This window comes from Scleropages formosus, chromosome 17 (assembly GCF_900964775.1).
Source record: "Scleropages formosus chromosome 17, fSclFor1.1, whole genome shotgun sequence".
In the NCBI taxonomy this organism is placed as follows: Eukaryota; Metazoa; Chordata; class Actinopteri; order Osteoglossiformes; family Osteoglossidae; genus Scleropages; species Scleropages formosus.
In genome coordinates, this window is record NC_041822.1 from 18,287,399 (window position 1) to 18,309,834 (window position 22,436).

Genomic DNA, 22,436 nt, shown 5'->3' on the forward strand with positions numbered 1-22,436 from the left:
CAGCTAGTAAATACTTGCAGGTACCTTAACACTGTAACTTGCACTGCAGAGAAGTGTCAGCTAATGTAAATCTGATGTGCTATACTCACTGTATGATACATCCTCTCGCCGTAGGAAAATCTAGTTGGGTACAATTCATAATTGCTTGAAACCTAACAGTTACTGCTGCATTGTTAATAAATACTATATATTTTGTTTAAGTAGATAAACTGTTTTGTTTCGGATAGAAGCATTGAGCTAATTGATAAAATCTTATTCATGAACACAAATCGAATCTATGGATGGATAGATTTTCGCCCTACTGAGCAGCAGGATTTAGTGTGAAAATCCAATTCCTCAAATTCAATTTATATGTTTACGAAAAAACGATATTATTGCAATGGCCAATGAAATTAAGGAGATGTTACGATTGCGTCGCCGTAACCAAGACGTGATTGGTTTACGTGAAAACTGACAGCTGACAATGACCAATGAAATACACAGAAGACGTCACCTGACAGGGAGGAGGCGTCGCTAACAGTTCCCAGTAAAGTGATTTGTTTCAAAAAGGTTAAACCATAAATCATTTGAAATAAATGATAGAAATGAAAGTAACAGGAAAAGGGTAAGAGAGATGTTTCCGAGTAAAATGTGTTGTTTTTTTTTTCCTCCAGAATATACTCGAGTACAAGTCAAAAGTATTGTCAAAAACTACTCCGAAAGTAGTTTCTCCAGAGAAATGTACTTAAAACTAAGTGTCCATGATTATCCAATGTACCTCTTACCCACCTCAGCTTCTAATTTCACTTTGACTAAGCTGTTCCCTTCTTTATAACTTTCTTTTGTTAGACGATTGTGCGGTCTAATTTCAGGTTGATCGTGTGTGCTAGAGCTGCAACACTATTTTATGTTGGATTAGCGCTGAGTAAAGTACTTTTTGTGCAAATCAAATGTAACGAGGCAAGTCTCCCATAAAATAGGACATGTCATTTTTACATTTAGTCATTTAGCAGACGCTTTTCTCCAAACAAAGCCATGTACATCTCAGAGAAATACAATGTGTACATTACATTATAGGAGAAAGACTCATAGTTGCAGACATGATGTGATTCTTAAGTAAACCAAGTTTGTTTCTTTCCGCTTTATGCACCGATGTTCATCGCACGAGACGAGAGTGCATAAAACTCAGGATAGACTAATCCTGATCACCTTCCGACATTTTTTTCTTCTCTAAGGTACACAAACATTTACAGGAGTAAAGGGTTATCTGAGGATGATCATGGAGTTATGATTATGATGCATGAACATTTACACCACATGAGTTTGAGAGATCATGGGCGAAGAGGTTAGTTTTCGGAGCCCTGCTTCTTGAATGTAGACGGAGTTTCAGCAGTTCTGAGTGAGAGGGGGAGGTCGTTCCACCACAACGGAGCCAGAACCGAGAACCTCGGTTAACCCTTTCGTGCGCGGGACCACCAAGGGAGCAGGGTATAGCGGTTGATCAAGTCTCGAAAGTAAAGTGCTGCTGTGACAAGCAGTAAGTATAATCTTCGTGAGCCCCGAGGAGGAGTGTGAGCAGCTGGGTAACACGCACTTCCTGCCCCGCTTAACTCTCGAGCCACGTTACGGTGCGGCGCACGAGTTCATCCACACGGCGCTCGCGAGCTTCCTTTCCATCCGTTCGTCCCTCGTCAGCCATGATGATGTTGCTCTGCTTGGTCGCTCCGTAGCGCACCGCCTTCCCCCACAGAGCGCTGACCATGGCGATGGACGTGACGTTCCTGGGTTCGGGCTCGGCGTATCCGTCCCCACACCGCGGCGCCTCGGCCCTCGTTCTCCGTAACGAGGGCGACTGCTGGCTCTTCGACTGCGGCGAGGGAACGCAGACGCAGCTGATGAAAAGCCAGCTCAAAGCCAGTGAGTTATGTCCTACTGTTTTTTTTAATTTTTATTTGTATTATTATAACAGAACCCAGCGGGTTCACTCACTCATCATACCTTTGATGAGTCACGCCTTAGATCTATACATCTACTATCGATTATTGAGCCTGTCCAGGCGTTGTCCTCATTGCGCATGTTTATGGAAATCCACGTGTAGTAGGCGAAGCACTCGTTTATTTTATTTTATCAACTACTGACTTAGCTGTGTATTCCAGAATTTCATTATATGCCGCCTTGTGAGATACCATTTGGTAAAACAAGTACAAAAATGTGGACATCAAGTTTCTAAGAACTCCGTTGGAACACGTACTGCACTATGACTATGAATTTGAATTTGCAAAAAAGTTCATGTGATTTACCCATTTTTATTTATTACACGTGACGTATTTGCTTTGTAAACCTGTCCAAGTCTCAGTAAAGTCCAGTCATCCTTCAGATGTTTAGCTAAGTTGAATATACACCGCCTTTATTGTCGGTACGGCTAAATTAAGTTAATTTTGTAATTCGAAATATCCATTGGTTGGGTCGCTTTTTGTTTACATGGGCAGGTACAATATTTTCACCCCATTAAAATTTTCTCACAGCAGTTAAAGTTGGTGAGAAGCTGCATATAAACTGAACATTGCTGTCTCTGGGTTTTGATGTCAGTAAATATCTAGGGTTATTTGATTTGAAGGGAATTGCTGAGTATAGTTTTAAAGTTTCAGTGGTTTTAAAATTGGTCTGAAAACCTTCAGCACCTTTGTCCAAGGACTTCACTAGTGCTTTATAATATGCTTACCTATAAGTGTTTTGTTGAAGATGATCACTTGTATTATTTAGTGTTTGTATTTCTGTCAGTGAGCATTGATTTATACATATTATGGAAATAATGAGGCTTTCTTTCTCTTTGTGTCCCTCCTCAGGCCGCATCACAAAGGTGTTTATCTCTCACCTGCATGGTGATCACCTGTTTGGACTGCCTGGCTTGCTGTGTACTGTGAGCCTTAGCTTTCCTCCCCTTCAGTCACAGCCATCAGTCTTGCCTGAGTCACACACACAGTCCCATTCATCTGTTCATGTTGACATTTATGGCCCCCGTGGCCTTAGACAGTTCCTTCGTGTGGCCCTGGGGCTGTCAGCATCCCAGCTGCTGTTCCGATATGCAGTGCATGAGTTGGAGCCTACTGCGGACCAGTGTCCCCCTGAGGGTCAAATAGGTTTCATGACCGCACCTCCCACTGATGACCATCTGCACCCCCAGGAAGTTCTTGGTAGAACCATATCCTTGTGTCAGGCAGATGGCTGCTACACTCTCTTGGAGGATGAGCGTGTTGTGGTGAAGGCATTCCGGCTCTTTCACCGCCTGCCATCATTTGGGTTCTCGGTGCAGGAACGAGAGAGGCCTGGACGACTGAAGACACAGCTGTTGAAGCAGCTTGGTACTGTAGCTCACTCCAGATGCTTGGCATCTTGCTTCCTGTAGCCTTCATCTTTACATGTTCTAATTTAGTAGGTTGTATCTTATCCTATGCCATATATGGCATGTAACTTGAGTTTCGTGCAGTAGATTTAAAATCATTAATCTATTGTGCTAGAAGCATTCATACAAACTGTACAGATATAACTTCTCAAAATATTGTTACAGTTCCTCTCGTTACGTTAACATTGTCAAACCCTGGTCCGTAGGAGTGGCCGCTGCTTTGTGGTTTGCTGTCAGTGTTCTTGCTATAGTGACACAGGTGCTTTAAATAGCTAAATTTTGGTTCACATATGACCTTAAGAGTCCATTTCCAACATGGAGTTCTATCTGTCTCACTCTCAGGACTGAAACCAGGACCGGACTATGGGCGCCTGAAAAACGGGGGATCTGTGACATTGGAGGATGGCCGAGTGGTGACCTCGAAAGAGGTTCTGGAGGAGCCCGTCTGTGGACGGAAGGTGTGCATCCTAGGGGACTGCAGTGCGTTGGTGGGTGAGGAAGATGCGCTGCGTGTGTGTAGAGGTGCTGATTTGCTTATCCATGAAGCCACACTGTCTGACGAGCAACAAGAACGGGCGGTGGAGCATGGCCACAGTACACCCAGCATGGCGGCAGCCTTGGCCCGAGCCTGTCAGGCACATAAGCTGGTGCTGAATCACTTCAGCCAAAGGTACAAGCCAGTCAGCCAGTGTAAGGAGGGTGAAGAGGAGAATGTGCTGGACCTGAAGAAGCAGGCTGAGGAGGCGCTGGAGGGCACCAATGTGGAGGTGCTACTGGCAGAGGACTTCCTAACACTGACCATACCTATCAAGAGACTCACAAAATGAAAAATTAATTTACATTTTTCATTGCATTTACTTTTGCATTAAAAATCTGGGTTTTTCTGTTGAGTTCTCTGGACAGATTCAGATGAAAATGAACTTTAGAATGACATCATCGGTGTGTATGCATGGTTGGTGCTTGGTATATTAAGCTGAAATTTAAATTTTGGCCAAATTTTAACCTGCAGTTTTTCTCTAGTTTTATCTCTGTATTTGTAATAAACATTTTCATGTATGGTAGAATTTTGTGAGTTGACCGGAAGATATTTTTAGAGGTGGAACTCTTCACATTACTGTTTTAGAAACAACCAAAAAAGTTCCATAAATCACTTTCGTGGTTATTAAATTGAGATTTTTACCTCTGTGAGACCTTTGTAAAGTATCCCAACACAAATGTGCTATCATTCAACTGGCATCTGAATAGTAACGGTGCTAAAGAAGTATGAGGAACTAGTCTGTACACCTTTTGTGTTTCTCCAACAGGCATGTAGAGACAACATTTGAGCATGATATTACAGCCAATAAATGTTTCAATAATTATGTTTAGCAAGATGAACCCTCCCAGAAATCATAGGAAAGTAGCATAATTTTGGTGTGTTGACCATGCTGACTGAAGCTGATGACCGCCTGCCATGATGGATGACACATACCTGTGTGAACTGGGACATCAAGTTAACACTTTGCTATAATGTTATTAGTTGTAAATTGACTTAAGTCTTTCTTTAATCTGGAATGCCCAGGAGAGGTGTGAAGCCACTGGAACTTGGACCCCCATAGGTTTTTTTCTCCCTTGACTTTCAGTTGGGAGTTTCTCTTCCTTTCCTCCGTGGCCTGGTAGACATACTTCTAGCTTTAATAACTGCATGGCTAATGTACTACTCTAGTATACAGTCAAGTGTCATATTTATTTGTCTGATCCCTTTGTTCAGTGCTCTGTGTCACTAGATGAGAAGAGTGCTCTATAAAAAATTGAATTGAACTGAATACAATAATACACAGGGAAAGATGTTCAACCCCTCGTGCCACTGGCCTAACATACAGGAGTTTCACATTTTATTGAATTAATCAATTTTTTAGATTTGATAATGTGTACACTGACAGAAGTACTAGGCTTTGTCCTCTCGGACACTGGATTCTTGGACAGGTTCATTCAGTGACAACTTGGAAGAGCTTAATATTGGAATCAAACCTGAAAGGGATCAACTGTAGAGCAAAGACAAAGAGACCCAGTAATTCAGATTTTTTGGGTAGTTCTAATCTTGGTATTTTCATGTTCCTGTGCTTTTATTTCCCAGCTGACACGGTGCAACATTTTCCATTTTACGAACTACAAATTTTGCAGTTATGCGTCTTCATGGATACAACCACAGAAGCCTCCTTCTCTTGACCATCTACTTCTGCAGTACTTTGTCTTCCACCCTCTATTCAATTGCACCAAGGTACTCTGTGAAGATCACAGAAAATGAGAGGTAGCTGTGGAGTCCATAACCATACATCTAACCCAGTTTCTTCTACCTTTAGACCATCAGGTTAAGAAAGACACCGTGTTCTCCTTGGAAAGGTTTTGGGAGGGCCACCAGTGAGATCCACTGTCACAAGTAGCACTGAAACATTAATATCTTCAAATATTTCTTTAGAATTATTCTACTTTTATTATACAGTAGTGTTAATAAGTTAAGATTTTGCCACATTTTCTCCTGACAGGCAAGTGAACAGTGAGTGACAAGCCAGGGGCCATTTCTCAACAAAATATACTGTATAACTGTGCAAGCGAAGGAAATCAGAAATGTCTTTTGCTTTTAACACAATGGGTCGCTGGCTTGTATGGCGCAGGACACTGCGGCTGATTTAACACTCAACTTTGCACGCAGCTAAGAAGTACGAGTTGTACACATTTTCTTGTTATGAATTGGCTCAACCGCCAGCGAATACAGCGCGTACCGCGGCACCGGCCCGCTCCCGGTCGCACGCGCTCACCCACGCCCGCGCCCCATTTCTCTGCGCATGCGCACGGCGCCATGTTGGTAGTCAAAGTAGCTAACAGCACGAAGCGGCGGAGGCGGCTGGATGGAGTCCTCAGAGTCTTGAGATATTTACGGGCTATGAATTTACGCACGAAGATCGCTTCAATACCTGGCCGGACTTTCTTTTTAGTTTCTTAATAAAGAATTAATGTGTGCTCTTTTCAAATATTGGTCGTTTTACTGCTTTTTTATCTAAATAAAGAAACCAGTACAAGAAGGGCCGGCCGAGTGAGCGCAGATGAGCGGACGCTACACGAGTGGGTCGCGGCCCATACCATACGAGGTAGGATGTCGGAGGCACTCAGTCAGTCAGTGCCAAACTCGCTCGGTTCGCGAGCCGAGCTGTTGGTAAAATGCAGAAAATCAAAGGACCTCACATTAGCTGATGTGCATGTGGTTATATTTTTACCGAGGGGGTCTGCCAGGACCGGATTTCTCTGGCGGGTGGGGAGTGAGCAAAGTTTGTTTTTGTTAGCTTTGTCGTTAGCATAGCGGCTAGCTAGCGCGTCGAGGGGGCAGGATTACAGGAACATTCTGCTTTCTTCGCTATTTTTCCTTAACAGAAATCTTAATATATCTCAGTCTAGATTGTGTAATTGAGTTTCTCTCTATTAGGAACTTCACAATCATGTTTTTCTTGGTAACGATTGCCGGAGTCGTGTTGTTATGTCGGTGCTGCGCTTAATACTGTCCGGCTAGAAACGTCGCTGAAGTACACAGTTGAAAATACTGTTATTCAGATAGATATTTGTTTTTATAAAATAAGTTTACTGTCTCTGTTCATCTATCGTGGGTATTATGCATATACTCGAGCGATGAACATCGGTGCATCAAGTGGAACGTAAACTAGGTTTACGAATCGTGTCTGCATTCATAATACAAATTTCTTTGTGCAATACATCATGATAAGAGAAATAGATGTCTCTTTTCTCTTACAATTTCCATTACATACATGATTATTTGCTGAGATGTACGTCGCTTGTGTCTGCTAAATGAATATGTAAGCTTAATTACTGAGTTGCGCAAATGTTGTCTGTTTTTGTCCGAAAAGCATTGCGTGTAATTCTTTTTTTACCTTTTTATGGTTGTTTTTTTTTTTCCTCCTTAATGGGATGAAGGTTTAGATTGTATTTAGCAGAACATATCTGGGTATTAGATATAAAAATCTGTTTTGGTGAGACAAGAAGTACAGATATGATTCAGTAGAAGTGGAAGAGAGTCTAAAAAGATGCAAACGGTGGAAAGTGGATCTCAATATGTGCTTTAGAACTTACAGTCTGATTTCTCAGTGACCACCTGATTGTTTATGGGCCATTTACACTCAAGTTCATTTTTGGAGAATCACTTCAAGTACAACACATGAGAATACTACTGGTGTTGAGCTTTTGAGCAGAAGGCACAGGGTGGTAACATGTAGACAGATGGCAACTTTACACGCTGCACCCTGTGTGTGAAAGGAGTGGCAGTAATGTTCACAGTGGTCTGTTACATAGAAATGGTGGTGAAAAAATTAAATGAAAAATTTCTATGAGATGTATGTCTCTTTAGAGAAAATCATCTGCTACATGAGCAAATGTAAATGTAAAATGGTGTCTGAATGTATACACACAAGAAAATATGAATTTGAAGTTTTTGTGAGTATGCTTCGTGTAAGTTCACGTTTGCATGGAGTAGCTTTGCTTACAGCTTATGCAAAAAAATTTAGGGAAAGCTGTACAAACTTAAGTTTTTTTTTTTTTTTTTTTTTTTCCTTATTCTGGAAAACTTCAAGAATTAAGAGCTGTTCTGTACACAGAAGACTTTGAGGCAATTCTTTGTTGTGAGTGGAAGAAAGAATTACACACTAGAGTGGCAAATGGAACAGCAAGACAATAATTAGGCATTAATGTTCAGAAATGAATAATGTTTAGTATGAAGCAGTTTATTGGTTATGTAACTTAAGATGTAAACTTAAATCCCATAAGACTTTGTTTTGCCCTTTATACCTTTGATCTAAATATTTATTCTGAATTTTTGCAATAAATGCATATCTGTATAAAGTACTAATTTATACAGTTGTATGCTATACATGTTACCAGCACTAAATGTATTGGCTAATAACAATGAAATATGCTCTTAGCGAATCAGTCAGCACCTATAACCAATTTATCTGAGTAGAAGCCTGATTGGAATATTTTTTTAATAGCGTTCTGTAACATTATGCTTAGCACTGTTGCTTAGTGTTAAAAATTTTAATACATTTTCAACACTGCCTGTATTTAGAGAATGAGGCAATTGACTCTTTTAGGTTAATTGCTAGTAGAAGGCAAGCATCAGAAACATCCCATGTTTTGCAGTCTGCACCACTCATATTTTTTGTTTTGCAGTTTTTGTTGATGATCCAATTTTGGGTCTGCAGGACAGTGTATACTGATGTATTAGTATTGTGTGTTAATACTTGAAACTGGTAGTTTGCAGTCTTAAGATGTGTGGACATCATAGAGATGTTTTTTTTTGCCCCCCAAGCAAGTTCCTAATTTACGCTGCCTGTGGGAGTGAAGGGAGTGTTGTTTTTCATATATGTAAAAAAAAGAAAAATAAGAAATTTTAATTTCTTTTATAGGGTGCTATTCATTCTATTCAAACATCATAGGATGTTTTAAGCTCTATATATATGTACATCGTTAGTCCTGTTTTTACATCTTAAAAATAACCATCCACCTGCTGTACAGTTGTTTGGTGCAAAACTGAGAGAAATCAATGCGCTTTTAAAAGCACATCTTTTTTGATTATTGTGCTTAATTTAGCCTCCAGCCTTGTTGTGTGCAGTCTAAATTTAGCCATGCTGTATTCTCTCAGCCGTTTAGATTTCTACTGTGCACTGGGAGAGACATGGTGCTGCATTGTCTGAGTGTTTGGATCCCACAGATTCTGCTCAATATTTAAAATTTGTGTTTGGCACGTGTTCTCCAGTGACAAATGTGATCCGGAATACATATTTTTCAAATGTTTCTTTAATGAAATCTCCACATCAGATGAGTTCCTCTCGTAAGGGAGTAAAATGACCTTTTTCTTATGGAAAAGAGAATTATCAGTTTCTGAATGAAAAATTTCACCTAAAACTAAAATACCAAAAATTAAGATACATTTATGCATTACAATAATGTGACTAAGTGAATTGGTGCCTCCAAATTCCTGGTTGTGTGTGTGGGAGAGAGTGAGTATCCCTGTGATGTACAGATGAGTTATTGACTGGAGGTAGTGAATTGTAATGACTAGCATTCTAAATTACCTTGGGTGAAAAGGTGTCAGCTAAATACTACATAGTTTTTTTGGAAGTTTCTGAGAAAAGCGCCTGCGGAATGATTACCTGTAAATCTAAATTGTAATATTAGATTTACCTTAACTGATGGATAGGAACGGGGGATCTGGTAGTTTCTCCAACCAATTTCTTTTATAAATTTCTTACTTCTATACCCAGGAATTGAGCAGTGATTGGAAAAAGTACATTTCTATTATTTTTACATCAAATTTAATTAGACTAGATATTGAGAAAATGTTTGTGTTAGGCACTGGTCTCTTCCTTGTGGCCAGCTTTGTGAAGTTCACTGTGAGACATGTGGTCAGTATTTAAGGTGAAATAACCCTATGTTACACTGCGATTCACCCTCCCTTTCCTGTTCCACTCTTTCATTCTTCTTTTGCACCTGATGTAGGGACATGACACTGTCACATGTAGGGGATGAAGAGGCTGTGATGTATTATTTTAAAGTAGACTTTGTTTCTTCAAGTGTTACACTTTACAGTTCAAAAATATACATCTGCATCTGATGTTCATGCAGTATAATTTTGTAATGGTGGATTGTTTGAGGTAATGCTGTTTTGAGCCAAAATTTCATTTAAAGCTCATTTCCAGTGAGACAACCTTTGTCAGATTAAACTATGCTACTGATAAACTACTCTCTTTGTTGGGTGTGTTGATGTCAGTGTTCCTTTACCCCCAGATGCAGCAGAAGTATATAGTAGATGTTAGCAGTTGTGCTTTTTTCTTTTTTACGTGTCCTGCGTACTCGGCAGTTCCACTGTAGGCGCAGCCATTGAACTGTGACTTACATAGGGTTAAGTGGTTGTGTTTATAAGCAACAGCTGCTCATTCGTTGGCCCATAAAATTAAAATTGTGACACTGATCTGGGATTACTGAGGTGTTATTGAGTGGCACTTGAGATAAATGTGTCCCTGGTGATGTGATTTGCATCACACACTCATGGTTCAGCTGCCATGTTGAATGTAATGTGTCATTCGTTGGGAACATTTTATTGGGTCTGCTTCTGTTAAGAAATTCAGTTCCCGTACCATTGTCTATGAATTGAAATTGTTAGGAGTGTTAAGCATGTTAATCATGTGAAATTATCAGCCCTCTATGTGGGGGGAAAAATCTCAGGCTGTTCCCTATGACCTTGTAAATACACCACCAGTAATTCCCTGTTGCAGTTTTATCTTGTGCTGTGTGTGAAGGGGCTTCTTATGATCTATTTGAACTAGTGAAGGTTGTTTTTCATTTTGTGATGCCTCTGAGATGATATGATGGTTGTTAGAGTAGGTGGATTGTTGCAGGTAACACCCCCCCCCAAGCTGTAGTTCTTCAGGCTTTAGTTGGTTTTTGATCAGTTTGGCCTCTGTTTTGTATTGTCTACTGGAGGTTTAAATTAGCATTTACATTCATTCATTTAGCAGACGCTTTTCTCCAAAGCGACGTACATCTCAGTGAAATACGCAAAATGTTTTACATTTAGCAAGTGACAATGACTGCCTGAGATCTCATTGTTGACTTGTCCATTATGTGTTTTTTGTATTGTAGATTGCAGTACATTAAACATCTGAAGGAGTTGGATTGGAGTTCTAGCACAGGTGGAGACCAACACTGTGCCCTTGTGCACCAGGACAGTGTCTGCCTTCTCCTCCTGCATCCCTTCAGAGCTGTCTCTGGAACAGGGAACCCAAACAGAGGGGAGGCGTAGCTGCCCTCACATCTGAATCTTTGCTGTGCATCCCAGAAATCACGTGGGTGTCAGGAAGCAATACGAGTCATTTGCATCCGGGAAACAAGGACAACCTGCAGGTGTAACCTGAGCAGGAATTAACTTCCCACTGACCCTTCAGAGAGGACCCTGAGGAATTTTTTTTTTCTCCTGCACCACAGCTCCCAGAATGTCAATCACTAATACACCCACCAGCAATGATGCCTGCCTTAGCATTGTGCACAGCCTGATGTGCCACCGGCAGGGTGGAGAGAGTGAGACGTTTGCTAAGCGTGCAATTGAGAGTCTGGTGAAGAAGCTGAAAGAGAAAAAAGATGAGCTGGACTCGCTCATCACAGCCATCACCACTAATGGGGCGCACCCTAGCAAGTGTGTCACCATTCAGCGCACCTTGGATGGACGTCTGCAGGTACAGTGATTCAGAGTGACTGCTGGAAAGCTAGATTTTCCACATAATGGTTCTAAAGGGAGGACTTCATGATTGACCTAATGAGTGGCAGGGATATTGACCAGATGAAGACCAACAGGTGATGATTTCTCATCTTGAAAATTGAAAAGACATGGGGCCAGTAACAGGGTCTGGTAATGGAAGGTTGTGTTTCAACCTTGGTATTGAAAATACTCAAAACGATGTCCGAATTGCACTAATTTAAACAGAGCTCTGTGTTTGTCAGGTGTTTCTGTTATAATGTCCAATCTAGCAATTTTTGTTAACAATCATTCAAATAAAAGTTATAATATTATCCATGAACACACAGTAGGGTTCTGTAAATGTGGAATGTCTTCTCTTCAGGTGGCTGGAAGGAAAGGTTTCCCCCATGTCATCTATGCACGACTGTGGCGCTGGCCTGACTTGCACAAAAATGAGCTGAAGCATGTCAAGTATTGCCAATTTGCCTTTGACCTCAAGTGTGACAGCGTCTGTGTGAATCCCTACCACTATGAGAGGGTCGTATCACCTGGCATTGGTGAGTGGGCCCCTCCATTGCCCCTACTCTCACTGTTCCACTTGCAGAAGTCCTCTCAAGTACAACCTTTTATATAAAACATCCAATCATTTTGTTGTTTCACAGACCTGTCAGGACTGACTCTGACCAGCTCTGGTGAGTGACACTACTGGTCTATAATTTGGTAAACCAGGGCATGGAAATCCCCCCAACCTGGAAAGGGCTGTTTAATCTGCATACGATATTGATATTAAACATTTTACCAACTGGATCAAACAAAACTGATTTGCACCTTATTAGGTGCTCTTTGTTAGGCTGCAAATCTTGGTCTGCAATTCTACCTTCATTGGTAACATAGCACCCTGCTGCCTCTGTAAAATTCCCCCTTAGAAATAGTTTATTCAGAACAGTGAGCTGAGAATTCGTTGGCATGAAAACAATCCAATGTGATGGTTCTGTTTCTAGTCAGAACTTTATAGCTGTATCTGTGTGTTGGGGCAGCCTGTAGTGTAGTGGTTAGAGCTACTGCCTTTGAGACCCCAAGCTTGCAGGTTCAGTTCCCACCTCTGGCTGTAGTACCCTTGAGCAAAGTATTTACCCTAAAATTGTTCCAGTAAAATTATCCAGTTGCATAAATGGGTAAATAATTGTAAGTAACTTAACGCTGTAAGTCGCTTTGGAAAAAACATCAGCTAAATGAATAACTGTAAATATGTTAAATGGTTTATTTAAAACACCGTAGTTGTGTAATCTACCATTATAGCTGTTTCTTGAGTGCTTGTTAAAATCAGTATAAAAAAAATACATAAAGTGTGCTAGGATGGCCTGCTGGAAGAGGTGACCTTTTCCTGCGTTACCTTATGAACCATTTTAGAGCCATCGTAGGATTTCAGCGGCTAAGAATTTTGAGATTGCTGATGCTTCTATGTTGCTGTGACAACCTGCTTCTCCACCCTGCCCCTCTGCCATCTCCCAAGCTCCATCAGGGTTGATGGTGAAGGATGAGACAGAATATGAGGGCCAGTCCCTGCTGCCCAACATGGACGGTCACTCCATCCAGACGATCCAGCATCCCCCCTCCAGCCGGACTGCACCCCCTGAGCCTTTCAGCACCCCCTCCCTGCTGCCCCCGTCTGATGCCAGCAGCTCCGCCTCTTCTTCCACTTTCCCCAGCATTGCTGTTGGCACCGCAAGTGAGATGCTGCCGTCTCTCCTCTTCCTCCTCCAACTGTCGCTTTCTCTGTGGTGGTGTCTCTCTTGTGGGTTCCCCAGTCTTCCTCCTCCTTGTCTTACTGCCCCATCCACAAGGTCTGCTGTAGACCAGAGGGGCATTCCCCACCCCTGACTTTTTTCAGTGCACATGCTCATTACACAGGCACTCCTTTCTGCTTCTGCCCCCCTCACCCCCACCCCCCCAACGTTTCAATAGTTCCGGGGTGATTTTGAAAAGCTTTCTGCAGTGTGAGGGCTTATTTTTTCAGTCAGCGTGAGCTTGTGCCTCTTCTGTATTGATTCTGTCTGTTTGGTTCAGGTTTATATATGTGCATAAGCATGTATGTTCATGTGCATAATTTTTGTTTGCTCATATATTTGTACACTTGTCTGTCTGTATGTGAACCTCTGAATTTGCGAGCCTGTGTTTGTACTTGTTTTTGTATGTCTTCATCTCTTTGTACATGGCTCCGTATTGCCATGCCATTGACTGAGCCTGTATTAATGTTAGTGTGTGCATGCATGCATTCATGTTTGCGTGTGCTTGCGTGTGTGCCTGCCCTGGTGTTTGTATGTGTGTGTGTGCATGCGCCCATGCTCGTCACCCTTTTCTCCTCAGCCCCATCCAGCAGTCTACTCCCAGGGAGCCACAGTGAGGGCCTGCTGCCGATGGCCCCGGGGACAGCACAGGGTGCTCAGCAGAACGGCTTCCCTCCTGCTCCACCTGCCACTTACCACCACAGTAAGCTCCGTCTTCTTCACACAGGCCGCACCCACCACCTCCCTCAGGGGCAGAAAGCTTTTCAACTTCACCCCGTCCCAACATTGATCTACATTTTTTACCAATGGGGAATGTTTGCCTGTTGTCTGTAAACTGCTCTTTTTTTTCCTTTCTCTTTAAAATGGCTTAATGGTATAGAAGAGGCCTGTGAATTTAATATGCTCTGGCTACTGTTCTGTGTAAAACTAAAGTTTGTATTAAAAATGGTGGGATGAACTTGGTGCTCAAAGTTTGATAGAATGTGATGGTCTATGTTCTGACAGTCACTAGTTAAACAATTTTTTAAATCTACACAAGTGGAATTTCCAGTGATAGGAGCTGATTTTCAAAATTGTCTTTTAGAACCTTTTGGATCCCTGAAAGATATTGAAATATCTTGTTTAAGGTACTTATATATTGAAGAAATTAAGATGTGATATCACTACTGTTTCAGATCTTTGTTTCTCTTAAACATTAGTACCTAGATCCTGAAATTTGGCAAGGCTGAGTTGCACACCATAAGCAGTTTTCTCTGTTTCAAAAACACTTAGTTGTAGACTCTGGTCATCTAAGAAGACATTATAGAGACATTTGGATGAATGTGAGAGCCTATACTTCAGGAGCACTTGATTAGGAAAACTATACTAGTATTTGGTAGGGCCTCTCTTTGAGGCTGTTTTGAAAGCAATTCTTTGTGGCATGGATTCCACAAAATGCTGGAAAAATTGCTTTATATTCTGGTCCATTTTGACATGATTAGATCATGCAATTTCTGCAGATTTGTGAGCTGCACATTCATGTTGTGACTCTCCCATTCTGCCACATTCCAAAGGTGTTCTATTGGATTCAGATCTGGTGACTGGGAAGTCCACTGAACTCATTGTCATGTTCATGAAACCAGTTTGAGATGACTTGCTTTGTGACATGGTGCACTATCATGCTGGAAGTAGCCATTAGAAGATACGTAAATTGTGGCCATAAAGGGGTTCGCATGGTCAGCAACAATACTCAGACAGGCTGTGGCATTCAAGCAGTCATTGATTGGTATTCACAGGCCCAAAATGTACCAGGAAAACATTCCTCACACCGTTACGTCACCACCAGTAGCCTGGACTGTTGACATGAGGCATGTTGGGTCCAAGGATTCATGTCGTTGACACCAAATTTTGGCTCTACCATCTGTCTGCCTCAGTAGAAGTCGAGATTCATCAGACCAGGCTACATTTTTCCAGTCTTCAGCTGTCCAGTTTTGGTGAGCCTGTGCCTACTGCAGCCTAAGCTTTGTTCTTGGCTGACAGCATTGGAACCCAGCATGGTCTTCTGCTGTTGTTCTTTTCCATTTGCCTCAAGGTTCAATGTGCTGTGCATTCTGAGATGCTTTTCTACTCACCACAGTTAAAAAGAATGGTTCTCTGAATTACTATAGCCTTTCTGTTAGCTCGTACCAGTCTGGCCATTCTCCTCTGACCTCTCTCATCAAGGTGTTTCTGTCCTTAGAATTGATGCTCACTGGATGTTTTTTTTTTGTTTTTCACACCGTTCTGAGTGAACTCTAAAGACTGTTGTGCTTGAAAATCCCAGGAGATCAGCAGTTACAGAAATATTCAAACCAGCCCATCTGGCACCAACAATTATACCACAGTCAGAATCACTGCAATCACATTTTTTCCCCCATTTTGGTGTTTCATGTGAACATTAACTAAAGCTCCTGACCTGTATCTCCATGATTTTATGCATTTTGCTGCTGCCATATGATTGGCTGATTAGAGAATTGCATGAGTAACCAGGTATACAGGTGTTCCGAATAAAGTGTTCAGTGAGTGTATGTTAACTAGGGGAAAGGAGAGGAATAAGCAATGTATTGTCTGTATAGCAGTGATGGGAAAATCTGACAGGCAGTGAAAGTGCCAAGGGGAGCACTGTTGACAAAGAGTAAGGGGCCCAGCACCAAGCTTTATAGGACACAAATTAAGAGCCATGTCAAACTACCTGTTTAGATCTACCTGATAGGTAAGATGGAAATGCTTTTGCATGTTTTGTGCCGTTATCCAGTGACTTATTGCATGGTATTCGTTTTGTCTTAGTGTGTTGAGCTGTGCATTCATGGCATCAGGTTTCTCAGATCAGTCTCAGCTCATATTTTTGCAAATGTGCTATTGTAGTATGGGGGGTGCTGGCGCAGTGAGTTTGACTGGGTCCTGCTCTCCAGTGGGTCTGGGGTTCAAGTCCTGCTTGGGGTGCCTTGCGACGGACTGGCGTCCCGTCCTGGGTATGTCCCCTCCCCCTCCAGCCTTTCGCCCTGTGTTACCGGGTTAGGCTCCGGCTCCCCGTGACCCTGTATGGGATAAGCAGTTTTGGATTTTTTTTTTTTTTTGTGTGTGTGTGTGTGTGTGTGTGTGTGTGTGTGTGTGTGTGTGTGTGGTTTATAACTGTCAGCAGACCTTGTAAGGATATTGCATCAAGGATCATGATTGGTGGTGAACTCATTCCCATGTTCACTTGCTGAATGTGTGTTGTCTGCTGTTTGCAGAGTCCCTATGTTATATAGTGCTTTACTTATTAGCAGAAACTTAGACTCCACATGACTCAACTATAAGTGTACTGCTCTGGCCCCCCTGCCCTCCCTCATGCAGATGCCACCTCCACCTGGACAAGAAATGGCAGCTTCACACCCAACATGAGTCACCACCCAAACGGGCACCTGCAGCACCACCCCCCGATGCCCCATCCAGGACACTATTGTAAGTACAGTCTTACTGGGCAAGGCAATATGTACACCTTCCTATCTTGGAGTGACCTCTTCCCTAGGGTGTTAACACTGTTTTTCATAACTCCATCCACCAGGGCCAGTGCACAATGAGATTGCATTTCAACCCCCCATATCCAACCATCCAGGTGAGTAGTTTCCCAGTACACCCTTCCCTCACATATTGCAGTCCTGAATAATGAAAACCTGGTGCAACGGCTTATGATAGCATGTGCTCTTCTTACAATGGGTTTGAAATTCATTTATAGTCGTCATGCTGTCATTTTACTTCATTGCGCAATGCTGACATACACGTAACAGCTCAAACACACGTCTGTAGTAATCCTCTCATGGATTCTTACCCAAAATGCAATTCTTATCCCTGTTTGTCCATTTAGAGCATTCGGTTAACAGAACAGCAAAGGAATAAGGCTCTATGGACACAATTATGTACAGGAACTTAGCTGTGCAACAGAGGACAATAACATCCTTTTTCTGAGAATCTTAACAAATTGCAACCCTCAGTTAATTTCAGTATATCATTGAAACATTATTACTCTTTAGTATGTAGCATTTGTTTTTCTCCAAAGCAGCTTATGTTAAGATACTTGGTTACTGATTTATAAAATTGGGTAATTTTTTTTTTTTTTTTTTTTTTTTTTTTTTTTATTGTTTTTGCTGTTCAGGTTAAGTTCCTTGATCAAAAGTATTAGAATAGGAGGTAGAATTTGAACTTGGATCCTTTGACACCTTTTAGAAATAAACTAAATGTAACTATTTACTCAGTTATTTAAATTGGTGTGTGTTCTTTCGGAGAGCAGGACTAATGATGTGTTTAAGCTTCTGCTTTTATTGAACATATTCACAGAAACAGTGAATGGTGAGGAATTTTAACATGGGGAATGGCTGGATTCTCTCTGCCAGGGTCACGTACACCCTACAGCTGCCTGGGAACATTTAAATAAAGGGTGATGAAGACATTCTTCTTCCCTTTGTGCTACCCCTAGCATGCAGCCACATAACAAGTTGCAGTCATGTAAATGGCATTAATAACATGAATATCCTTACGTTGGCATTTCAGTCAAATGAAAATCATTAAAACATTTGTTAGTAACACTACATAGTGCTTTTGACAGCATAGTGTCTGCTCTCTTTGCAGAAGTGATATCGGCATCCATGAGCCGAATCATCAAAATGTTTTTGTCCAATGTACCTAATGTACTGTGTCTCTTACCCTGTGCTTGCGAGGTACTCTGGACCACTATGACCCTACATTGGACAAGTGGTTACTGATGATGAATGATGGAAAGTATGATATTAAACAAGCTACAAATAGTTCTTACAAATATTTTAAAAAATGCTGATGTGGTTATGCATAAAATAGCTCGTTTTGGTTTTTAAATTAATTTAGGTAACATTTTTTCATTTGTCTCAAAGACATCGTATTTGATCTCTTCACAGTGGTAATTTGGCTAACGGAGTGGTTTCACAGAATAAATTAACTCCTAAGCAGAGGATACGTTTATGCTGTCTGTAGAGCTGTAGGTCAGAAGCCTTAATTTCCTTTCTTGAATTAGGTGGACAATTTTTACTGATTGGATTAAAACCAGGAAAAAGTATTTAAATACGTACAATACTGTAGAACAGTCTACAGCAAGTGAATATTCAGCACCAAATATAAATAATTGCCATAAAGACATTTTAGCTGAGCGTGTGTGACTGTTGAGGTACTGGGATGCACATATACAAAAATCTGTGTCCATGATTTAAGTGATAAATGTGTATAAAACTATGGTAAGGCTAAATATTCTTTTAAAAAAAAAAAAAAAAAAATCACTGAATGAAAAGATCTGTTTGTAGCGTTAGTGCTGTCCATGCTCTGTACAACTTAGGTTCAACATCAGAATTTTCTGGTCTCCATTAAATATGCCATGTTTAAAATGTGGTCAAAATTGCTTCCAGCGGTCTTTGCTACAGCTGCAGAGAATGTATGATTTAACAAAATGGTCATATTACTGCAGCTAATGGATGGCTCAAATACCATTCTGCTTCTGACTTTTCCAGCTCCAGACTACTGGTGCTCCATTGCCTACTTTGAGATGGACGTCCAGGTTGGTGAGACATTCAAAGTGCCATCCTCCTGTCCCATTGTGACTGTGGATGGATATGTGGACCCCTCAGGAGGTGATCGTTTCTGCCTTGGTCAGCTTAGCAACGTGCACCGGACCGAGGCCATTGAGAGAGCCAGGTGCGACAGTAGGATGTCTAGTGTCCCTGAAGTGGGAACATGCTTACCTTGGTGCTGTTGCAGTCAGTGTTTTTAAAATGAATCTTCTGAAATGCTTCTGCTTCTGTCATATCAACCCTCAGGCTTCACATTGGAAAGGGGGTGCAGCTGGAGTGTAAAGGCGAGGGTGACGTGTGGGTGCGTTGCCTTAGCGACCATGCTGTCTTTGTTCAGAGCTATTACTTGGATCGCGAGGCTGGTCGAGCCCCAGGTGATGCCGTGCACAAGATCTACCCCAGCGCCTATATCAAGGTATATGGAGTGCTTAGGATGGACAATGTGTGAATGGAGGACGTCTATCCTGGCTACTGTGAGAAACCTCTTCTTGTCTGAGTGACGTCTCCTTATCGTATCACCTCGGCCACCAGGTATTTGACCTGCGGCAATGCCACCGACAGATGCAACAGCAGGCAGCCACTGCGCAGGCAGCTGCTGCAGCCCAGGCAGCTGCTGTTGCCGGTAACATCCCAGGCCCCGGTTCCGTGGGAGGAATTGCCCCTGCCATCAGTGAGTGTCGTCTTCAGCTGCTTTAATGTCTGTACAAAATACTTCTCACTGCTAAAAGGCACTAGTACCTGAACACTGATCTGGCTGCTTTATCTGCACTTATAATGATCATAAAGCTAATTTTAAGGAGTGTAAAACTAGGACAGTAGCAGTTGTGATAATGATCAACAGGAACATAACCATTATTCATTTAGCTCATACTTTTCCTCAAGCATTTTACAATAGTAAGCTCATTACAGATATTTAAACATTTTTCCTTTAAGTTTAAGATAAGTACTGTGCTGCAGGGTATTGCAGCGGGACCGGGGATTCTAACCCGTGTCCCTCAAATGTATGGTGACTAACCAGTACGGTACTTGCTGTTCAAATTCAGGTCTGTCGGCTGCTGCCGGCATTGGTGTAGATGACCTGCGACGGCTGTGTATCCTGCGCATGAGCTTTGTGAAGGGCTGGGGGCCAGACTATCCCCGCCAGAGTATCAAGGAGACCCCCTGCTGGATTGAGATCCACCTGCATCGTGCGCTGCAGCTCTTGGATGAGGTGCTGCACACCATGCCTATTGCTGACCCACAGCCGCTGGACTGAGCCATCAGGGGAATGCTGCTACAACTGAGAGACCCTGGCAAGTTGAACACGAAGGAACCCCCATCCTCCCCTGCAACTTTATTATGTAATCATTGAGGGCCCAAGGACCCATGGGTCACAACTTTTTTTTTTTTTTTTGTTCTCCCCCCTTTAAAGCCCTAGTTCCCCTTTCCCTCAAGCAACAGTGCAGCTGTAGTCATCTATGCCGCAGGGTGCGGCAGCAGTTACCCAGTCTAGTCATGTTAATTTTTGGTTTAATTTGTTTTTTTTTCCTTGTGTGTATATTTCAAAATAATTGGAATAACATCTAATTTTAGTGAATTTGCTTTTTTTTAATCCTCTATAATTGCTCTCATGACCCTTCTCAAGTGGTTGTATAGATAGGGAGGTGTGGATGTTAGGCTGCTGTGGCCAGAAGTGGAGTGTTTCATATTATTTGAGGCATACATACACACATGAAGTAGTCAGTTCGTAGCAAAAGGTTTTCATTTAACACTAAGACACATTTTTTTCCTCATATGAACATTTTTTTTTTTCCCCCCACGCAGTAGCTTCTCACTTTGTAAAGTTGTTTTTATTTTGTAAATAGTTACCATTGCTGTCATTTCCAGTGAAACCCTGCAGCTGCTCAGGTTGTACTGGCATAGAGGTGCAGGTTCTCGAAGAAATGTAAAAATAAGTTCTCAGAAAACACCGAGGGTGACAGTTAGTTATCACTGAGCAAAAGTTGGGCAAGACCTGCCTCACTTTTTTTTTTTTTTTTTTTCCTCTTGCATGCCATTCTGTCAGTCATATACCTTGTTTGCTTTGTATCATGTAGGTCACTGCAGAGAACTTCTGTTCTCACACCCCTATCTCTGAATTATTCTAATTCAAAATGGTAGTTATACTTCAGTTCCTTTTAACCACCCACCCAAAAATTCTTATTTTGTAAGTGTATTACTTGATAAACACCTGATGCAGATTCGATGCGTTTCTACTTTTGGGTAACTTCATGTTTACCTTTACTTTCCTGACCATTGCTTTAATTGGATTTCCCCCCCCCCTGCTGGTATTACATTACAGGCTCAAAAGTGTTTAAGTACCAATGGAAGTGAGCTTGTCAGTGTGAGGTTGATCTTCATTGGAATTTTCAGCTGTACAAACAATACAGTGCATTTTGCTTTTATGTGCATTTTATTTCTTCCATACTCCCCCCAAAACCTTTTGAAACTGTAAATGTCAAGAATTTCAAACACTAACTGATGGGATATGAGCGCTGTCATCAAACCATCATTCAATGACATTGGGTTTCTTGCCAGTCATTTGACAACTACAATGTACTTTTTCCCAAGGTGCAGCATCAATACTTAGCTTTTATACAGTAGCTTGTGTGTGTGACTTACTGACATTGCTATTAAATCAGACATGGAAAATTAAAAGCAGGGCAAGTTCCTTAAAACTGGACAAATTTGGCACCTGTAGGTTTCTTGTACGAGTTGTATTTCTTAATGATTAAACTAGTAAAGACCTGAGTAAGTTTCTGTCCTGTTAAACCAAATGTAGCTGAGCAATTTTACCCTTAAGTTTGGAAGCTTGACATCACTATGGCCTGGAATACTGCTCTAGTGTGAAATCTTAAATATTGTAATAGGATGAATACTGATTTGAAAAGGCTAAATTAAACCATGTAGAACATGAGGCAAATCAGTGGTTGTGCTCTATAAGACTAGAGAAGCACTAAGGTATAGTAAGTACGGGGGGGGGCTGTTTCACAGCCACAGTGTAGCCATTTCCTAAGCAGCTGTTAACATGCTTGACCTACTTTGACTGACCTCAATTCCCTGCAGTGTCCACATCCCTCCTTGTGGCAAGACCAAGAAGTGCAGCACAGCTCTCCCCTCGCCCACTCTGTGTGGGTTTCAACATCATGGACTGAGTGGGTGGCAGAAACAGCATAGGGGTTGCAAGTTCATATCCTACTCCAGCTTTAGTACCCTTAAGCAAGGTACTTACCCTAAATTGCTCAAATGGGTAAATCATTGTAAGCTGCACTGGAAAAAAACCTTAGCTACATAAGTAAAACAGCCATGCACTAAAGACAGCTGTAGCATAAAGAAGCCAGTTCAAGTTGTACCAAGATCCCCAAAACATCAGGGATAAAAAT

The 22,436-nt window shown here is 41.7% G+C and overlaps 2 protein-coding genes across 5 annotated transcripts; both read left to right on the plus strand.

Annotated features, from left to right (window-relative positions):
* The first annotated feature begins 276 nt into the window (after positions 1-276).
* On the plus strand, positions 277-4,682 carry elac1 (elaC ribonuclease Z 1). 2 transcript variants are annotated; one of them, XM_018758305.2, is made up of 4 exons: positions 277-604; positions 1,710-1,896; positions 2,826-3,341; positions 3,725-4,682. In XM_018758305.2, the coding sequence occupies exons 2-4, from the start codon at positions 1,740-1,742 to the stop codon at positions 4,207-4,209; spliced, it is 1,158 nt and encodes a 385-aa protein (XP_018613821.2). In that variant the 5' UTR covers positions 277-604; positions 1,710-1,739; the 3' UTR covers positions 4,210-4,682. The 2 variants fall into 2 exon arrangements, with proteins under 2 accessions (XP_018613821.2, XP_018613822.2); XM_018758306.2 differs by lacking the exon at positions 277-604 and adding an exon at positions 1,443-1,516.
* Positions 4,683-6,244: 1,562 nt separating this feature from the next.
* Positions 6,245-22,430, plus strand: smad4b (SMAD family member 4b). Of its 3 annotated transcripts, XM_018758416.2 has the most exons (13): positions 6,245-6,510; positions 11,066-11,268; positions 11,408-11,655; positions 12,040-12,214; positions 12,320-12,349; positions 13,171-13,386; positions 14,025-14,147; positions 16,799-16,906; positions 17,010-17,060; positions 18,976-19,159; positions 19,282-19,450; positions 19,567-19,705; positions 20,079-22,430. In XM_018758416.2, exons 3-13 carry the CDS (start codon positions 11,416-11,418, stop codon positions 20,288-20,290), a joined length of 1,647 nt encoding a protein of 548 aa, XP_018613932.1. In that variant the 5' UTR covers positions 6,245-6,510; positions 11,066-11,268; positions 11,408-11,415; the 3' UTR covers positions 20,291-22,430. The 3 variants fall into 3 exon arrangements, with proteins under 3 accessions (XP_018613932.1, XP_018613931.1, XP_018613933.1); XM_018758415.2 differs by having other exon boundaries at positions 11,066-11,655; XM_018758417.2 differs by lacking the exon at positions 14,025-14,147 and having other exon boundaries at positions 11,066-11,655.
* Positions 22,431-22,436: the final 6 nt, after the last annotated feature.

Coding starts and splice junctions, on each gene's coding strand:
- smad4b (XM_018758415.2), top strand. CDS start 11,416: ATGTCAATCACTAATACACCCACCAGCAATGATGCCTGCCTTAGCATT. Junction 12,350..13,170: donor ACTGACTCTGACCAGCTCTG/GTGAGTGACACT, acceptor CCATCTCCCAAG/CTCCATCAGGGTTGATGGTG. Junction 19,451..19,566: donor ACCCCAGCGCCTATATCAAG/GTATATGGAGTG, acceptor CTCGGCCACCAG/GTATTTGACCTGCGGCAATG.
- elac1 (XM_018758305.2), top strand. CDS start 1,740: ATGGCGATGGACGTGACGTTCCTGGGTTCGGGCTCGGCGTATCCGTCC. Junction 1,897..2,825: donor GAAAAGCCAGCTCAAAGCCA/GTGAGTTATGTC, acceptor GTCCCTCCTCAG/GCCGCATCACAAAGGTGTTT. Junction 3,342..3,724: donor ACAGCTGTTGAAGCAGCTTG/GTACTGTAGCTC, acceptor TCTCACTCTCAG/GACTGAAACCAGGACCGGAC.